This window comes from Hesperophylax consimilis, chromosome 5 (assembly GCF_061612785.1).
Source record: "Hesperophylax consimilis isolate HC1 chromosome 5, BYU_Hcon_1.0, whole genome shotgun sequence".
NCBI lineage: Eukaryota > Metazoa > Arthropoda > Insecta > Trichoptera > Limnephilidae > Hesperophylax > Hesperophylax consimilis.
In genome coordinates, this window is record NC_142840.1 from 22837101 (window position 1) to 22855204 (window position 18104).

The 18104-nt window shown below is 34.8% G+C and overlaps 1 protein-coding gene across 1 annotated transcript in view; it reads left to right on the forward strand.

Annotated features, from left to right (window-relative positions):
* The window catches only part of eIF5B (eukaryotic translation initiation factor 5B), a 194473-nt gene that overhangs the window by 14975 nt on the left and 161394 nt on the right, over positions 1-18104 (forward strand). The window contains exons 11-12 of the mRNA XM_089631702.1: positions 1715-1845; positions 6094-6226. Coding sequence (XP_089487828.1) covers positions 1715-1845; positions 6094-6226 — 264 coding nt within the window. The remainder of the gene's footprint in view (positions 1-1714; positions 1846-6093; positions 6227-18104) is intronic.

An 18104-nucleotide genomic window follows, 5' to 3' on the forward strand; every position in this document is an offset into this window, starting at 1 on the left:
TCAATACGTTCAATAAGTTCTAAATATTTAAAAAAATGTATTGACTCATTTACAAAAAGCACTCAATACACGTCAGTGGTGTAGCTATAGCATTCATATGGGGTAGGTTCGAATATAAGCAGTAGGTTCAACCCTGGAAATTTATTAGAAAGTTTTTGGGTCCTTTCTCACCAACACTTATTATTTTCATCACATTGATAAAAGAGATGGTGAAAATAATATTGTTGTATTTTCCAGGAGTGTACTCCTACGAGTACTATTATTTTTTACCTATATAATACTGAGGTCGAAGGGAGAGGTTGATCCCCCTAAACCCCCCCCCCCCCTCTTTGTATTTGCACTTGATACACGCTAATGCTTAAATTAAAATGCTAGGTATCAGTTGGGTTTGATATAACTTGATCACTAAAAGCTCCTGTTCTCAATCATACTTAGCAACTGGTCGATCCGAAATTGTACTTAAACCATGCTCAAATGCACAATTACACTCTTCCCAACGCAATTCACTTAGGCCAATCCGTGTACTTAGGTTAAGCAATCTAAACAACTGGAAAAAGTTTATTAACTGAAGGGAAATAAGGAACTCCAGTGAAAAATATTAATGCTTAAAAAATATAATATCGTCAGTCCGATACCATGAAAGAACCATTTGTAAAAATGTTCAGGAGGAACAAAAACTATATGTATAGGGATAAACGTGCTTTTGCTTGCTTTTGCACTTGATGGTTTATTCGCGGTATTGACTTTAACCCAGTAAAAGAAGTCCATTGGTTAATTTCAAAATTTTAAAGCATCAATCAATGTGGCATGTGCTGTTGAAAACGCCAAAAAAATGTATTTTGAAATTATTTCGTTCATGTGCTGTATTGAATTTACGTATACTATAACAGGTTTTATTAGATAATAATAATATCGCCTGCGTCATTCAAAACCACATGTACAATCTCAACCGATTTTTGGGCAGTTGTAACATGTATGGATAACCAACATCGGGATTGCTACGATAATGAAATAAAAGAGAAAAGAAGTTCAATATTACATTTAATTCAATATTGCATAGAGCTAGAGATCTCTCTTACAACAAAATTAGATTAAACTCAGGGGTGAGCGACAATACAAAGTATTGATAGCACGGATGGAATTTATATTGGTAGCAAAAAGTAATGAGTGTGACATTGTGTAAAGAAATTAAATATCTGACCTGTTTCACCGGTATAGGGCGCCATGCAACTCTTAGGAAAGTATTGCAAATTTAGAGGTGGATCAACCTGATGACCAGCGAATAAATTTATCTAGCTGATTACGTCATTGCGTCACCCGGAAATCTGTCGACTGGAGCGCTCGCTCGTATCCGTATCCTCCCTGTAGACGCGACCACACCGCCTGGCTGCCCGTTTGGTACTGGCGTTCGGAAATCATGATCACTCGAGCTTCCTTCTAGAACGGCCCATAGAGCACACGTCCCATAGACTACATAGAAGTCTTGTAAGAAGTTTGATAATTAGTGGCAGGGCAAAATTGAACTGCTACAAGACGATATATTCATATTGTTTGACAAATGCCGATTCTGAATAAATATATAAGTTTTATTCACATCACATCAAAACTAGTTTAAAAACATTTTTGAAACTTTCGATAGGTGTGCACAGATACATGCAAACTCTTAGCCTGTAAATAATATACATATTAATCAATCATATATTTATTGTTGTAGAATGCATACATTGAGTACAAGGAGATAACTGCAGCACAGGGAGTGAAGATTGCTGCAAAGGATTTGGAAAAGGCTGTGGCGGGACTGAACCTCTTGGTGGCACATAAACCTGATGAAATCGATATTTTAAGGTTAGTGTTGGGATCAATATTTTTTTGGGAGTATTGTTTCGGTTGAGTGTTTTAATAATAATATTTTTTGGCTGATTTATGAGTGTCTGAAACAGTGAGTTTATAGTACTCCCACGCAGAGCTTGTATGAACGTCATCTTAAAGTATTCCAATGGAACATGTTTCTTGCTTGATATAATATTGATGGGTAACAGTGACTATTCTTCTATAGTTTACGGGACCTTGACAATAGAATGTTATATTAAAGTCCTAGTATGTATTAATAAGTACCTACATCGATGATTAACTCTTCGTGTGCCTCTGCAAAATTTTCTTCGTGCACCATCTGATTATATTTTCGTCATAACTTACTTGTTTTTTGCAAAATGATGTTTTTGTAAATTATACCATCTTACCCAACAATATATCAACTCAGATATGGCGCGTCTTACAAATTCGGTCGAATAATTCGGCCTACCAAAAAGTATTTCTATAACAAAACTCCCATCTGATTCCGTCTCCTCGCTTTTGAAAGCATAATATCTTAGGAGACGAATTTGGTCCTTGCAGACAAACGAAAGATAAAAAGCAATGCTTCTTGTGATCTTTTGAATGTGAAATAGTGAACTTTCTTTTTGATAAATGTTTTCGTAACCCAATTTTTGGAACTAATAATTTTGGTTTCGGTGTCATTTTTAACATTCACACGCCATGTCTAAATTTTGTTGGTTGATGGTCTTACCGGATAATAATAATAATATTTGGATGGTTTTTATAGCCCCGTTTTTGTGCAAAATCACCTCAAGGGAGCTGTACAAATTTATAATACATTTCTACAATGATCTATGTTATTACTAAATATATATGGAGATATTATCGTACAATTCTCCGTAATGAGCATACATAATAATTGACTTTGGCAGCATTGTTGGAATGTCTAGGAAAATTTCTTTCTGAAATAAAATAAAATCCGTGTGGAATATGTGTTTACATTTTTTTTATTTCCCTCTATTTTATAACTGTTCCAATTTGTAAAAAACTTTACATAAAAAAATTTATAAAAACAAAACTGTGTTCTAAAACCATACTTTTACAGGGTGTCCGGAAACTCGTAGTACAAGCGGGAAACTGGTGAATCTACATCACATTTGGAGTCGATTTTGTAGTATATTTTTTTTTTTATTTGAGCTTTCGTTATCGAGTAAATCGAGTTTGAAGTTGATTTTTTTATTTTTTTTTTTTTTTTTTTTTTAATCAAATTCTTATAAATTATTACTGAAGATCAAAGTACCCAACTAATTAAAACTATTTGAAAGTAAAACAAATGAAGAAACTCGGATTTGAAGCATTATTTTGAAATCACCCTTCATTTAACCCGGTGTAATCATAAAATATTTCTGCTCTGCAGGGTTAAAACATCTGTTATTCAACCCTAAACACCAGAAAAAACTTTAACCCTAAAATAGCCGAAAAATATTTTTTTTTGGTTTTTTTTTTTTTTGAAAATGCTCAAATCAAAAAACTTTATGTTTTTTTGGGTTCCCCATGTGGTGTAGATTCTCCAGTTTCCCGCTTGTACTACGAGTTTCCGGACACCGTGTATAGGCACTTTCGCGAAAAGAAAACATTCAGATGAATTTTTAAAAAATTATTTACAATAATTTTTTTTTAAATTATATTTTGTAAGTAAGTTCGAATGTGTATTGTTTGTAACTGATTTTATAAATTAAAAAAAGATCATTAAATATGCATATAAAATTTAAAAACACAAAATGGCGTTCTGCAAATTGATAACAATAAATAATTGAATCACTTTCCAAACACCCAAAATCACTAGACGTTACAATCAAAGGCATATTCAACAAACAAAAACAACATTTGGACAAAAAAAAATGTATACAGTGGTAATAATTTATATTCGCAAGGCCTGCTGCAAGTGTTATGTGAGCTGGATATTATGTAAACAGAATAAATAAAAATTTCAATATAAAAATAAAAATAACCATGAAAATAGCAGCACAATAATAAAACAATGCATATATTATATTTTAACGTGCTTGTAGCTATGTATATTATACAGGGTGTATCGGAAAGTACCCGACAAACTTTAACCAGCTATTCCTCAGCACATTTGGATTAAAAAATGTTATGGGCGCTTTGCTGTCCGGTAACATTTTTTTTCCATTAAAAACAAAAATAAATAAAAAATCCACACTCCGTCACTGTCATTTGCATTGTTTCTCGTGTTCAACAGCTGTTATTAGCAAGTGTGTCAAAAAGTGTCCTGGCTCTTTCGTACACACTAAATAATAATAGTTAAAAATGAGACGAATGGTGCCGTGCCATTTCGTTGTGATTGTAAAAGCGCGCCAACATAGGTACGTACGTACATTATTCAACGAAACTCGAACAAAATATTGCCAGACGGGTTTTCAAACTTTGACAAAGAATAAAACATTGGTGACATGTGGTGAAAATATGAACAGTACATTTTTTATTCAATACATTTTTTATTAAAAAAAAATGTTACCGGACAGCAAAGTGCCCATAACATTGTTTACTCCAAATGTGCTAAGGAATAGCTGGTTAAAGTTTGTCGGGTACGTGCCGATACACCCTGTATAGCTACAAGCACATTATATTATAATCTACGTAATCCGAGTGTACGTACACATGTTTAAAGATATAAAAACAAGAGAACAGTTAGTAGTATCCACTTTCGACCTAAAACACAATTAACATTTTAAACAATCAATAACGTATGTACCGTAATAAACGTTTGATTAATTCATAATATTATTAATTATCACTGTTTAAAGTGTTCAAATAAGCATTACTTACCCGTGTTGAGTAAAATAAATTATTTAGGGGTGTTTCGGTTAAAAACTGTATTGAGTTTAAAATAACATTATCCATAAACATGTGCAACAAATTCGTCATATTCGCTCGAGATAAATAACAACTGCGAATGTAGAATGTCAACTAGAAACACACACACACAGGAACACCCATGTTTTTGTTCCCGACGCCCTGCCCCTGGCCCCCGGCCCCCGGCCCTCGGCCCTCGGCTTACCTACTCTAGACACCCGACACGAAAAAGCGTAAATAAAAGTATTTGTTTGGCCGGCTAGCGACCACCCCCCCGGCCCGCGACGGCTTACCTCATGCCCGCTTTGTGCAAATGAGACAAAGCCAAAATCGAAGGTAATATTCAATTAAATTTTTCGTCGGACTAAATAAGGGTTTTTATGTTAACACAATTCTTTTTTGAAATTTTTTTTTTAATAATTCATCATATTCTTGAGACAGGAATGGAAAGATTTTTTCAAAAGTGGCTTCCATTTAGTCACAAAAAATTATCAAAGTTGACTCCAAAAATCGTCATCTTTTCGGGGTTATATTTTATAATTTAAAGCAAATATCGAAAATCGGACTCCATTCCGTACTTTCTACATGCCACACCTTTCGATTAAAAAAAAGATAAATCAGTTTAATTAGGTATTTTAGCTGTAAATCCAAATTTAACTTTGTATGGAAAGGTCCACTCAGCCGTTCCTCTTAAGCAATTTATGCAAAATTTCTCAATGTATAAGATTATGTAATAATAAACATTACATGGTTTGGACATGGCGTATTAAAGACCAAAAAAGGTATTTAAGGTAAATATAAAAGTTTAAAAAGCGGTAAAAGGTATATAATACAGTGAAACCTCTGTCAATCGTTTTTAAAGAGTCCTACTGAAATAAACTGAATGCGGAAAATACAATGGCTGTAGGACTTTAGAAAAAGCTCCATTCATACTTTAATGTTTAAGTGTGTAAAATATTTTCTAAAAGAAGATATGAATTTCAAATATAATTAACTGTGTTTATAAAAATGCCGCGATTCCTAAACGCTTCACAATATGGACTTATTTTTCAGCTGGTTTTTTTCGACAATTTTTAATCTTTTTTGAAGATCTCGCTTTTTTTCCACCAGACGGTTAAGACGGTTGAAACACTCAAAAACTATAAATTAAAAAGATAACCGCACTCTCACACTCATGTTTAAATGTCTACCGACAACTAATATCAGAAGCAGCCGCTGGCAACAATCGATTGAGTAAAATAGTATAAAAATTGGGTGCTTTAAACGAATAACTCGGTAAAACGATTCATAGAGGAACAGTCTATGCAATTCGAGATTGATTGAGATTTAACTATAGTTAGTTGATTCGTGGAATATCAAGTTATTTAGATGACAAATTTGATAATAGTTTTGTTTCTTTAGGGAGGAAGTGGCCAAGGATCTGAAGTCAGCCCTGTCCAGCATCCGGTTGTCGGACCGAGGAGTGTACGTCCAGGCCTCCACTCTTGGCTCATTAGAAGCCCTACTCGAGTTCTTGAAGACTAGTAAAATACCGGTAAGTCATTTTTGTTTTACTTACCAAATTGAACTCTCTCTCTTATCTTCTCCAAATTGAATTTTCACAGGTTTCTATGCTAAATTATGTTTGAAGGTTCTGTACATTTCAACGACTTCTAAATTCCTTTCTATGTTAGCCGGGCCAAACAGTCCTTTACAAGAGGCTGTCGACTAATGACTTATTGTCAAAACCGTACAACTCTACTCTGAAATGCTGATTTTCTTTTAAAACTGAGGCAAAAACACATTCCCATCCCATAAAGCCGATAGAATAACTTTCCCTAAGATAGTGATTTTATTTTATTTTTATTTTTTTTAGTGTCATTTAAGCCACTACTTACAAGTTTTTTATGGCAGGTTATCTGGAATGCTCGAATCAGCTATTGGCGCTAGTGTAGCCGGAAACCATGCCCGTGATGAAAGTTTTTTTTAAAAAAAGTTCATTATATTATTGTTGAATTGAGCCTTTGTCTCTCCGAGAACGTCTGGTCATAGACATGAACTGATAAAAATTCTCATTCAAATGACTATGTGATGCCTCTGGAATCTGTTATAAACGTAAGCACTGTCTAATTTGAGCAAAATGATATTTTTAATACCAATATAAATAAGCAGGGCCAGCCCTACGCAGGCACAATTCGAGCAGTCTGCTCCAGGTGCTGAATTGCCATGGTGCTGATAGTACCCAACAGTTCTAACACATCGCACTTGAGATTATTTTTCATAAAAACTGCACCACACAAAAATACACATCATGCTAATATTATTGATTACAGTGATCACTCACCTAAGCGTCCTAAGCGTCTACTAGTTTTGACAAGGGGTGCCAAAATTTTACCCGCGCTTGTTGCCATTTGGCTCAGGGTCGACCTTGTAAATAAGCATGTGTACACAAATGTCTTAACCTCACTTTTCAACTTTCTTATTCTGAGAAACTCATCTGAAAACTGTTATTTCTGTGGTACGCCGCCAATCTGAAATTAAATAGCAAAACTTATTTCTCATCCTATTTTGAAGTATGTGTAGATACATATGTTAATAAGAAAATAATCAAAAATATGTTGAGGTTATGAACAAACTAAGACTTCCTTTTCCCAATTACTTTTGCATTTCTATTACTCAATTTATTTTTAACTCCTTTACACTCCAACCACCATACTTAACAACATTTTTTTAAAAAATATGTTTATATCCTTTAAAATATATATTTTAAACCTGTTACATAGCTGTCATGAAAATGACTTCCCACCACTCTAGTGCCATCTGCTTCAAGGGTACCTTCCAGTAAGCACGAATAATTGTTTTTCCCTAAAATTCGAAGTTTGCAAAACAAAATGATGTCCTGCAAAGTTCGGCTAATTTAATATTCGGCGAACGTACGTCCCATTTCTCCATCAAGTCTCCATCTGTAGATAATAATAAGACAACAATAATAATAAATTATGTGGATCAAAACAACTGGTCTTATTCTTAATTTATTTGAAATGTACCGCGAAACAGCAGAACTGCGAGCGGCTTTTGACGAGCCGTGACATCTGTTGTCTCTAATAAAAACTTTCATTCAAAAGTCCACACGATTCGCTGGGTCGATTTAAAGAATGTCCCCTTAGGCATCTTCTGTCCCTATGCGTGCCATAGAATAAACTAAATGGCACTATGTCTTTCGTCAAAGTAAAAATTAGGTACCGAAGAAAACTTAGGGACGCTTAGGTCATGGCCGTGAGGAAGACAGCATGATAAATATTGTAAGTTTTAAAGAGATGGTGACATAAACATCTATCGGTTTTTCATTTTACACCTTGTCGTGTGTGGAACATTGGTTGGTTTTCAATTGCTTTGCACTCTGTATCTTTACTTTACTTTACTTTACTTTACTTTACTATCTATCGGATACTGCGGACGGGCGTTTCAAACTACACACACAACAACACAACTGCACTGTTGTGTACAACTACATTCAAACGTAATCTCTTAAAAATAATTTGCCGTAAGTAGATGGATTGTGCAGTTATTTCCAATTTACTGTATTCAATTGAAATAGAGAATAATGTATGGGCATTTTTCACAATATCAGATAAAGATCAGTCACACAATTTTTTCAAATGACCTACCTGGATCCCTAGAACTGCCTCTGGGTTTAACAATGAGTTATTTTGTATCTTACGATTTATACTTCTCTTCGGATGTGACAAGAATCCTATCGTTTAAGTTAATAACAAATATCATTTAAATGTAATTATTCTATAGGGCGCCACATCATTTGAAAGTAATCATAAAGTTATGGGAGAATCAAAAAGTAAAACCAAAGTATAAAACTGTATTAAGCGCTTGTTATATGATAGCGAAATTTCGCAAACTGTCAAAATGTCTTCATTTTTATGTCACTAGAGGGCGGTAGTTGTACATTAATGAAATTGTTAAAATATAACATCACATCTGCGTTTGTCGCAAAGCAATGAACGTATAATATGAATGTGAAATATTAAGTAAAACAAACAACTTAGTAAAAAAGTATGACTTATTTGCAGAACCTACTATTTTGGTAAAGCATTTAATTTGACATTTTTTATAAATGTTTCATCATTCACTTGCTGTTGTCATTAGTGTTGAGGAACATTTCCGATACATATAGTTTGTTTTACACGGTGTTCGGAAACTCGTGGTATAAACGGTAAAACCCTTTATAGGTCATAAGCTAAAAACGGATAGTTTTGAAACCTGCAACATTAAGGTTTATATTTCTTTATGTTTACAAGTTATAAGCCCTTGGGTTGTAATCATTCTGAGGTAACGCACAGAGGTCTTGAATCGAACCAACCGCCCAAAGTTCTCACATGTTGAGTAAATTTACGAAAATCGCGTCCTGGTCAGTTTCTCTATAAAATTATCAAAGCAGTTATTCATTTATTGTCAATTTTGGGTTATGACTTTTTTTATTTGAGCTTTCGTTTTCGAGAAAATCGAAGGTGGATTTATTTGGTAAATTTCTTAATTTTATATTTGATAGAATATCTATACATATTAATAACATCATTAATAAATTGACCTCGAGAAATAAAAGAAATTTTATTTTTTTATTTATATATTTGTTAAATTATTCTGTGTCATTTAGTACAACTAAACAATAATCTTTTTTCATTTATTCGTTACTTGAAGCATACCTTGTTTGGAGTATTTTTTCCGGCTGCCATGGATAAATCATAATATTGATCTACAAAGAGAAAAATAATATTGGTAATTTTTGGTTCAATTACCAAACGTGCCCTATGAAAAAACGTTCACTCTCCCACTTAGTCAGAGCGCGTAAAGACAATGAATTCTCTCACACACACTTGCATAAAGATGCCGCCAGTAAACAACATGACGTTAGTGCTAACCGTTAGGAAAAGGAACGCATGTTAAATGTTGAATTATACAACTTTTAAAAAATATGACACTTGAAAAAATACAATACGTCAAATTTACATGAAAAAAGAGAATTTGTGAGTATTTACTGTTTTTGTAGCTTCATAAGATTATTGCAATTCTTTAAGTGAGTCGGTATTCTACTTTTAGACCCATTAATGAAACATCTTGATGGCATTTTCGAAATATATACGCCGTAAAACAGGGAGCCTATAGCTTCACCGCCATCACCGGGGGCTTCCATCCCGGAATAAGTAAAAAACTGTGAAATGCGTTGAAAATTTGGTGCAAGATGAAGTATTTATTTAATTGTTAATATCCACAGATAGCATAACGATAATTAGAGGCCGTACTTCTACAGATGTGTGTATTATATACATATTTTAAATTAAAAATATAGTGTAAAGCCGTTATTAACGCGATAATCATACATCCAAGTTTTAAAAGTGGGTTGTATGGTGTATCAATGTTTTTATTTTTTATGGTCGAATGCCTACAACAACTACAAAAAAAAAATAGGCAGACTGAAAAATAATAGTCCATTAATTGGTAACAAAGAATATGAAGTCTGAGAATGACATACGAAAGGTAGTATTAAGCCGTTTTAGAGAGCCGTTTTCCAGCAAATCACCATTCTGCCCTATAACCCACTCTTAACTGATTAGCTCGTTCATGTATTTTGCTCCGATCAGCTCCGATAGGTTCGATAAACCTCTCCCTGTGACCGCTCGTCGAAGACTGCCGCCATAGATTATGTACAGCTGTCACCAATGCTGGTTGCCGGTTAATCATTATTGAGTGCATATCATTGTAACGGCAACTTTGGATTGGATGTTCCAATTTGCTATAATCTGTAAAAATATGTGATTGGCAGTCACAGAAAACCGAATCAAAAGATTAGACGGATTATATTTTCGATTGATCGATAAAGATTAGATTTTTGACGGCCTCCATGGTCGAGGGGTAAGGTTCTCAACTATCAAGCTGGAGGTCGCTCGGCGTGCACAAGTAAATATTATTTGATTAATTTGTGTTATTTCACAAATTAATCATTTAAAATAATATATAGTATATTTGCAGCACGTTCCAGAGTGGAAGATACTCTTAGTACCCCTCTGGTCTAAGACCATCATGGTGCTGCCACACGCAAAGCTCACATCAACAGATAATATAAAGCACAATAGCGCTCGCCATACAATCCCATACAGACCCGACACACGTAAAAAGATAACGCGCTATAAGTGTGGTTCTGAACTTCGCTAACCGAATTTATTTTACGTAACCGCTCCCGACGCGATATTTGAAAAGTTACGCGTCCCCCTCTCCGCCGTAAAAAGGAGAGGGGGTCATTTTAATTACGGAGCTACCAACTAAGTTCCGTGTTCCCTTTGACAGTCATGACATAAGCAGCCTAATAATGCATTTCTTATTTATTATGTTAGCTCATATCGTCATGTGTGCTAGTAAATTTAGAAACATAAAAGAAAAACTTTATTTGGCAAACATACTTAACATATATTTAAAATATAAATATAATCATTATTTGAATTTGAAGTAAACAAAGTTTCGCCCTTTCAAAATTAATCATATTTTTAATCTCAGTATGTTTATATGGTAATATCATTCGGTTTTTTGATAAAAGTTGGACGGCTTGGACGAAAGTTGAGCTTATTTTACAATAATTTATTATATGTCGCTTTCGTCGATCGGCGTGCGAACTGCGAATTTCCTGATTCGACGGAGAGGTTATGTCAGGTTATGTGAAAATGCGCTATTTACGCGCAGATTGTTTAAAATCTAAAAAGTTTATAAATAGCATTTATAAATATATAGTTGGCGGCATCATCATCTGAGGATGAGCTGTCCAACAGATCCAGCAATAGGCGACAAGTATCATCCATTTCGAAAACGTGCTCAAGCTGTCAGTAAGTAAAGTTGTCACTTTGACAGATGAAATTATGTTCCTCGGCCGCTCTCGAATTCAACTGACCCCCTCTTCTACCATAGGAAGAAATATTTGATAGCGTCGTGTGTCGGTAGAAAAGATGATGCGCTGTACATTAACTTTTGATGTGAGCTTTGCGTGTGGCAGCAGCTTCATTCTGAATTGAAACGTTTGCTTGAAACGGCCGTGTTTGGTGACCAGATCTGAATAGCTAGGTACTTCCGCACCTTCCTCACCCTATCTCCTTCCCTTCCCCTCCACCTTCAGCCTCACAACATACCCCCATTGGGGATGCCATAGTCTCACTGTCTCCAGACGGTTTGGAGCAGTTGGGATTCTTTAGCCAATAAAAATTATGTGAACCCGTTGAGCAATCCGCATTATCCATGGATTCTCGATCAATTTTTGATCAGCCGTCATGTTATGCTTAATTTGATCACATTCTTAACCGGGCCCAGAATAGGCGGGTTGAAGGGAACGCGAATAATCGACTTGCTCAAATATTCGACACCTCAACTATTCGCATGCAGACTCGACTAAATTGGGTTTGTGTTGCTTCTCGGAATGCGGCCTGTAAATGATTGTAAATCACTCCATAGATGTTTACGATCGGAAGTGGACTATATTTGCTTGCCATTGATGGTTGACACGCCCGCCTTTAGCATATTTCCGCCATCTTTCCCGAATGGATTGCCGCGCCTTTTTTTTCAAAACGGTACCAACATACTTACGCTCACCACCGCACTTCTTCGGAATCGCCTGTAAATATTTGCGCCACGTGCTTTTCGGTACAACAATCCGCATTTTCGTAAGTCGTTTCGTAACGATTTGAATGCCGGAAATAAATAATGTGCCAAACGTTAGAAAGGGAACATAAAAAACGTGTTTTCACACTTTATCGAATAAATTATGTATATTTTAAACTGCTTAAATTTAATATTTTGTTTTCAGTGCTCAATATTGCTATAAGTACCTACATTTTTTTATACTTTAAGGGGGTGGATCAAAATATTGACTACGGATTAAATGAAGGGAAAAATATAAGAAATTCAAATGTTTTGTTATAAGTGAGAAATCAAAAAACCTATTTTCGGTTTTCTGTGCGACCTGCACAACTCTGGTTCGATAAACTCGATTTTTTTTTTTAATTTTAGCGTCATTTTAAACATTGAAACTGATCATGTGAAGAATTCAGACAAGCGATAAATTACCTACCCATTGTACAGGGTGTCCGTGGGTACAGTTCACTAACTTCGGAGGTGATTCTACATGATGGTAGAAGTAAAAAAAAAGATAAATAACTTTTTTCCCATGCTAAAATATTTTTTCCATAGAAGAATATTTATTTTCCCATACAAACAATTCAACTTTTTTAACCTAAAAACTACCTTAGAACGTCGGAATTTCGAAAAAAATTTATTTGTCTTTTCTACTTCTAAAATCATGTAGAACCCCCCGAAGTTAGTGCACTTTACTCCCGGACCCCTGTATGATATTTTAACCAAAAATTATTTTAATTATCAATTTCAATATTGGAACTGATTTGTCAATATTTCAGACTATCCCGTGATATTTCACGGGACTGCGCTATTATAAAATAAAACTGAAAATTTTAGTTTCAAAGCTTCCTCTCCCATTCCCCAATTATGACGTCGATTTTTGTCATCACTAAAATGGCAGAACATAAAGAAATTATGATCAGTTACTTCGGAATATTCTAGCATGTTCGTCACTATTCGAAACCTTGGTACTTATAATAATTAGATTATACGCAGCATGGCTCGGCCCATTTCAACATATCGCTCGCCATACACTACCAATGGGAATGTATGGCGAGCGATATGCTGAAATAAGCCAAGCCACGATAATATAGCGCGCTTATAGCGTGGTCTGTCACAGGCATAAAAGAAAAACCGATGTTAGGGATTGATGTTTGAAGGATTAATTAGGGAATACTAAGATGCGATGGGGATATATTGACTGTGTAGTACCTAGTACCTACTCGGAACAATAATTATTATTTGCAGACTGATCTCATAATATTATCTGTTCCCCATCATCCAATGCGTGTTGAAATCCCAGCTATATTAATTATTTAATAATCCCCAGTTCTCCTGACTATTCTGCCGGTATTCTCGTGTTGGTAGTTACTTCCAAATGTAATTATGTGCGTAGAAGAATGTATATTTTATTACGATGTGAATGGGCTCCATCGTTGCCACTTGCTTTACTTGGCGAGCTATAGAGAGCTTCTTAAACTTTTCTGCTCTGGGACCCCTTGACTATTTTTAATTAAAACTCTGCAATCGAATTTGACACTCCCCATTTGCTAAAAATACGACTGTGAATGACGAAAGTGAATGCAATTTACTAACGCCAATTACGTTTCTAGAAAAATGGTATCTTGGAGTCATCACAATACTATGTTGCGTTATGGCTATTGTGCACATGACTTCGTTGTACGCATTCAGTTCCTGTAAAAAAATAAAATCATAAATATTTCATTGCATGAAATATCGAATGTTTGAAATCCACGCCCATGGGTGGAATCTGAACTGCAGACTTCGAGTAGCTTTTTTGCGCCAAAACCTTTTTAAAATATCCAAATATATAAAAATCCAGCCTGTGTTTGTTTGCGCTCGCAAAACTCGAAAAGTAGTCGACCGATATAGCTGAAAATTTCAAAGTTTGTTAAAATGAAAATATAAAAAAAAAAATATCTGTTGCATCACTTTGAAAATCATTAGTGTAATGCTATTACCCTGTACAAACACACCTTTACAGATCGAATACCTTATTTTACATGCAACATTTCAAATAAAAAATACGCCCAAAACTCTTTACTCGGACGTATCTGCAAAACTTACACTACCCTAAGAGATATTGATATTTTCCACTGTACCCTGAAAACCTTTAAAAATAAATTAACCTTACAATGTACCTAAATCAAAACAATTATTTTTTTATTGTTCGACTAATCTTTAATAATAACTTTAAATATCTACTTTCTTCCTAACTTTTAACCATAAAATATATTGGAAATGGGACTTAAATGTAGTTTTTAACAGTAACATTGTGGAATTGTGTAAGAAGTCAAAGATGCCCATCCACTAGTGTATTAAATTGACGCCAGTGCCACTCGATATCACTGGAATAGATTGGTGGCCCCATTTGCTAAGAAATAATTTACAAAATGAAAACAAATTATATTATATCCACGTCTATGTCATATTTGGGACTGCTGTGTGAGGGGTTTTTTAAAGGAAAAGAAGTAGAGAATGTTCTGGAAAGGAAAAAGGTTTGAGGATTAGGATGGAATCTGGGGTCAGTGTGTTCAGGAGTGAAGGACGTATGAATCGACTGTAGTGCAATGGGCGGACGCATCCGTTGCCAAGACGTGGACAAACCTAAACCCCACGAACCTGGGCAACCCTTCCAAGTCAACAAACGTAGTGAACCGCTTAGGGTGTCCTATGGCAGTGTTGTCGGTTATCCAATTAATGGTTTCCGAAACGGTGGTACTCAAAACTTTGCTACCCAATTTGCACCCTTTATGACTTTTTTATAGATTTATTGTTATGTGTTTCCTTATGTTCCGATAATAAATAATAATAATAATTGGATGACTTGTATAGCGCCGTTTTTGTTCAAAATCACCTCAAGGGCGCTGTACAAACTTATAATACATTTCTACAGTGATCTATGTTATTACTTAACTATTTATGGAGAAAATATACAGTACAATACTTACCTGGTATGTCACTTGAGATTAACACTTAATTAACATTATCTAATTGTTTATTGCCGAAATTTAGATACAGGATTTAGGACTTAATTGAAAAATTGAATATAACTGGACTTTCTCTTAGGAATGGTATATTTAATTTAAGGGTACGACAGCGATACAACGTTTATGTTAATTTTTGCCTCGATTTTGGCTGGAGAGCAGTTATTATCATTTTTTAAGAAGAAAAAAACAATATATCATTTGGATATCAGTTTCGAGGAGATATCTGATTATATTGTAAGTAGATTTCGAGCCACCGTTGAAGAACCGCCTGTTAGTAGCTTATCCTTTGGTTTTGTATCGTAAGCAGGATGTCTTCTTTTGAACTCGAATACGTACTCCGGAAGTGGCTTTTTATAATACGATTTAATATATCCGGTGTTAATAACACTCGCAAAGCACGCTACCAGCTACCAGCTACACGATGGCGATACTCGCTTCTCCCTACACGCTAACTAACGGCTAACAGCTAACAGCTAACACTCCTTCTTCCCTTTCAGGCCAACTGGACCCGTGGCTCGCGCTCGTGTGAACACTGTGAACAGTGAACAACGCTTCTTGCGAATAATGATCAGCAAACTGAACAGAACTGCTAGATGCTATTATTGCTATTACAGGGTAACCAGGAAAATAGGGAATATTATGGGTAACGGCTAGGAATTTTGTTTTTACTTTTTAGGATTTCTCGTCAACAAAAACATGTGCGATGTACGTTATTTCCCGCGTGAAATTATTCATTTTCAATTAACTCAAATTTGCTGTCGAGTGTCATTTTTTAAATTACAACTGATCGTGGAATAATTCCGACTATTATTAAAGTAGGTAACTACATGTAATAGCTATAATATTTTAACAGAATATTATTTTAACCGTATTTTTCAAAAATTGAATTATTATAATATCCCGTGATTTATTATGGGTCTGCGCTAGTTTTGATATAATTTCCTTACATTTTTTAAGTGAATACTGCACAAAAGTCACGACTGCTTCCAACCGTCTGTAGCATCCTTGGTGTATCCTTGGTATCCCCAATTTGGGTATTTTGTGAGGCTGAAAGAAGTGGAGAGGGAAACTAGACGGGGAGAAGGAACGTGGAATAGTACCTAGCTATTCAGATCTGGTCATCAAATACGGCTATAGCCATTTCAAACAATGTTTCAATTCTGAATTGTGATATTTTACCAGGGCAACACTGAGAGTGTGTAATACTCTGTAATATCGATAATTGTGCTAATTCTAGACATTTAACTATTATTTGGGATATATAGAATGGTTTTTGAGAAATTTAACAGTTTCATGATGTACCTAGTCTTGGTTGTTAAGTTCTGCAAGATATTTTTTTGCAACGGCTTTCGAAGATATTTCATCTTAGTGATCGCCCAGTTTGATTAGCGAAATCAATTCCTTTCTCTCTGCCTACCCCTGCGGGAAATTAAAAAGTTGGTGAAAGAAAATTGTCATAAAAGAAATGCGAACTTTTATAGCGCAAAGCAGATTCATTCGTTCTCATTGGCTCCAGACGGTTGGGAGCAGTTGGGACTGTTAAGCGGCTTCACATTATTTTTTTTTTAATTATCAAATACTACAATTTCACGCCATCGTAAAATGCATTAGCAACCTATACATAAAATTATTGTCTGAATTCATTGCGATACGATACACATTATGTATTTTCATGTAGGAGTATTTTGCGATAAGTTTAGTTCGTAAAGCGGTCGGCTGAGCGACTGGGCGTGTATCCATTGTCATCTCTATGAAATTATTATGTATTATTATCACCTTGAGACTTTAATAATTTGATTAGCAATGCGCAAATTAACAGCATCATAATAGTAATAGTTTTCATACATTGTTAAAACCATCGAAGTAAAATACGCAAGGTTGGCACGAAGGCCTGAAAATACAGCATTCAACGTTCGTCGATATGTCAATCTATCCTTGTTAGAAATAATATTAGTAAAACTACGGGTTGTTTTTACAATAACCTGACAAATCAGAACACATTTGAAAAGGTGATTTAAGATTTTCACGGCCAAAAGTATTTTTGTTATTTGTTTTTGGGGTGTTATGCCGTGTTGCGCTAACTCCTTCTTTAGCCAACGTTACAGTGTCCATCATCAGGCACATCTGCCCTGGAGTTAGCTCAACACGGCATAACACCCCAAAAACAAAAACAAAAACTTTTCAAAAGTGTTATAGTCATGGAAAAGTGATGAAAAAACTAGGTTAGGTCATGTTAGGTTTTAGGCTACTTTTTGACCATCGCTTAATGACATATCGTTTTTCAAAAGTGTTCTGATTTGTCATGGAACCGTTTTACTAGGGAAAATATTATAGCTATTTGGTTTATTTATAACTTGGAGGAAATATAGAAATAAATAAGTTAGGCTCGAATTTAACAACTGCCTTCGTACCTTGATTTCCGCGGGCGGTTATTTATTTATTTAATTTATTTATATCAACGGTATAAATATACCATAAACAATGATAACATGTCACAGTTAAAATATTTTAAAAAAAGAATTACAAATATATGTGGCATTTGATTGTGAAATGACATTAGAGAGTAAGTAGGTAAGTAAGTAAACAAGAGATACAAGTACATAAGTTTGTATAGTGCAAATAAGGTAGAATTAGATTAAATTAATATTGATTGAAAAGATTTGATAGCATAGCCCTCTTGTACCTACCTTGCGTGCAGTTAAATAGATCTGCCACATCTGCGTATCTATTACTAAC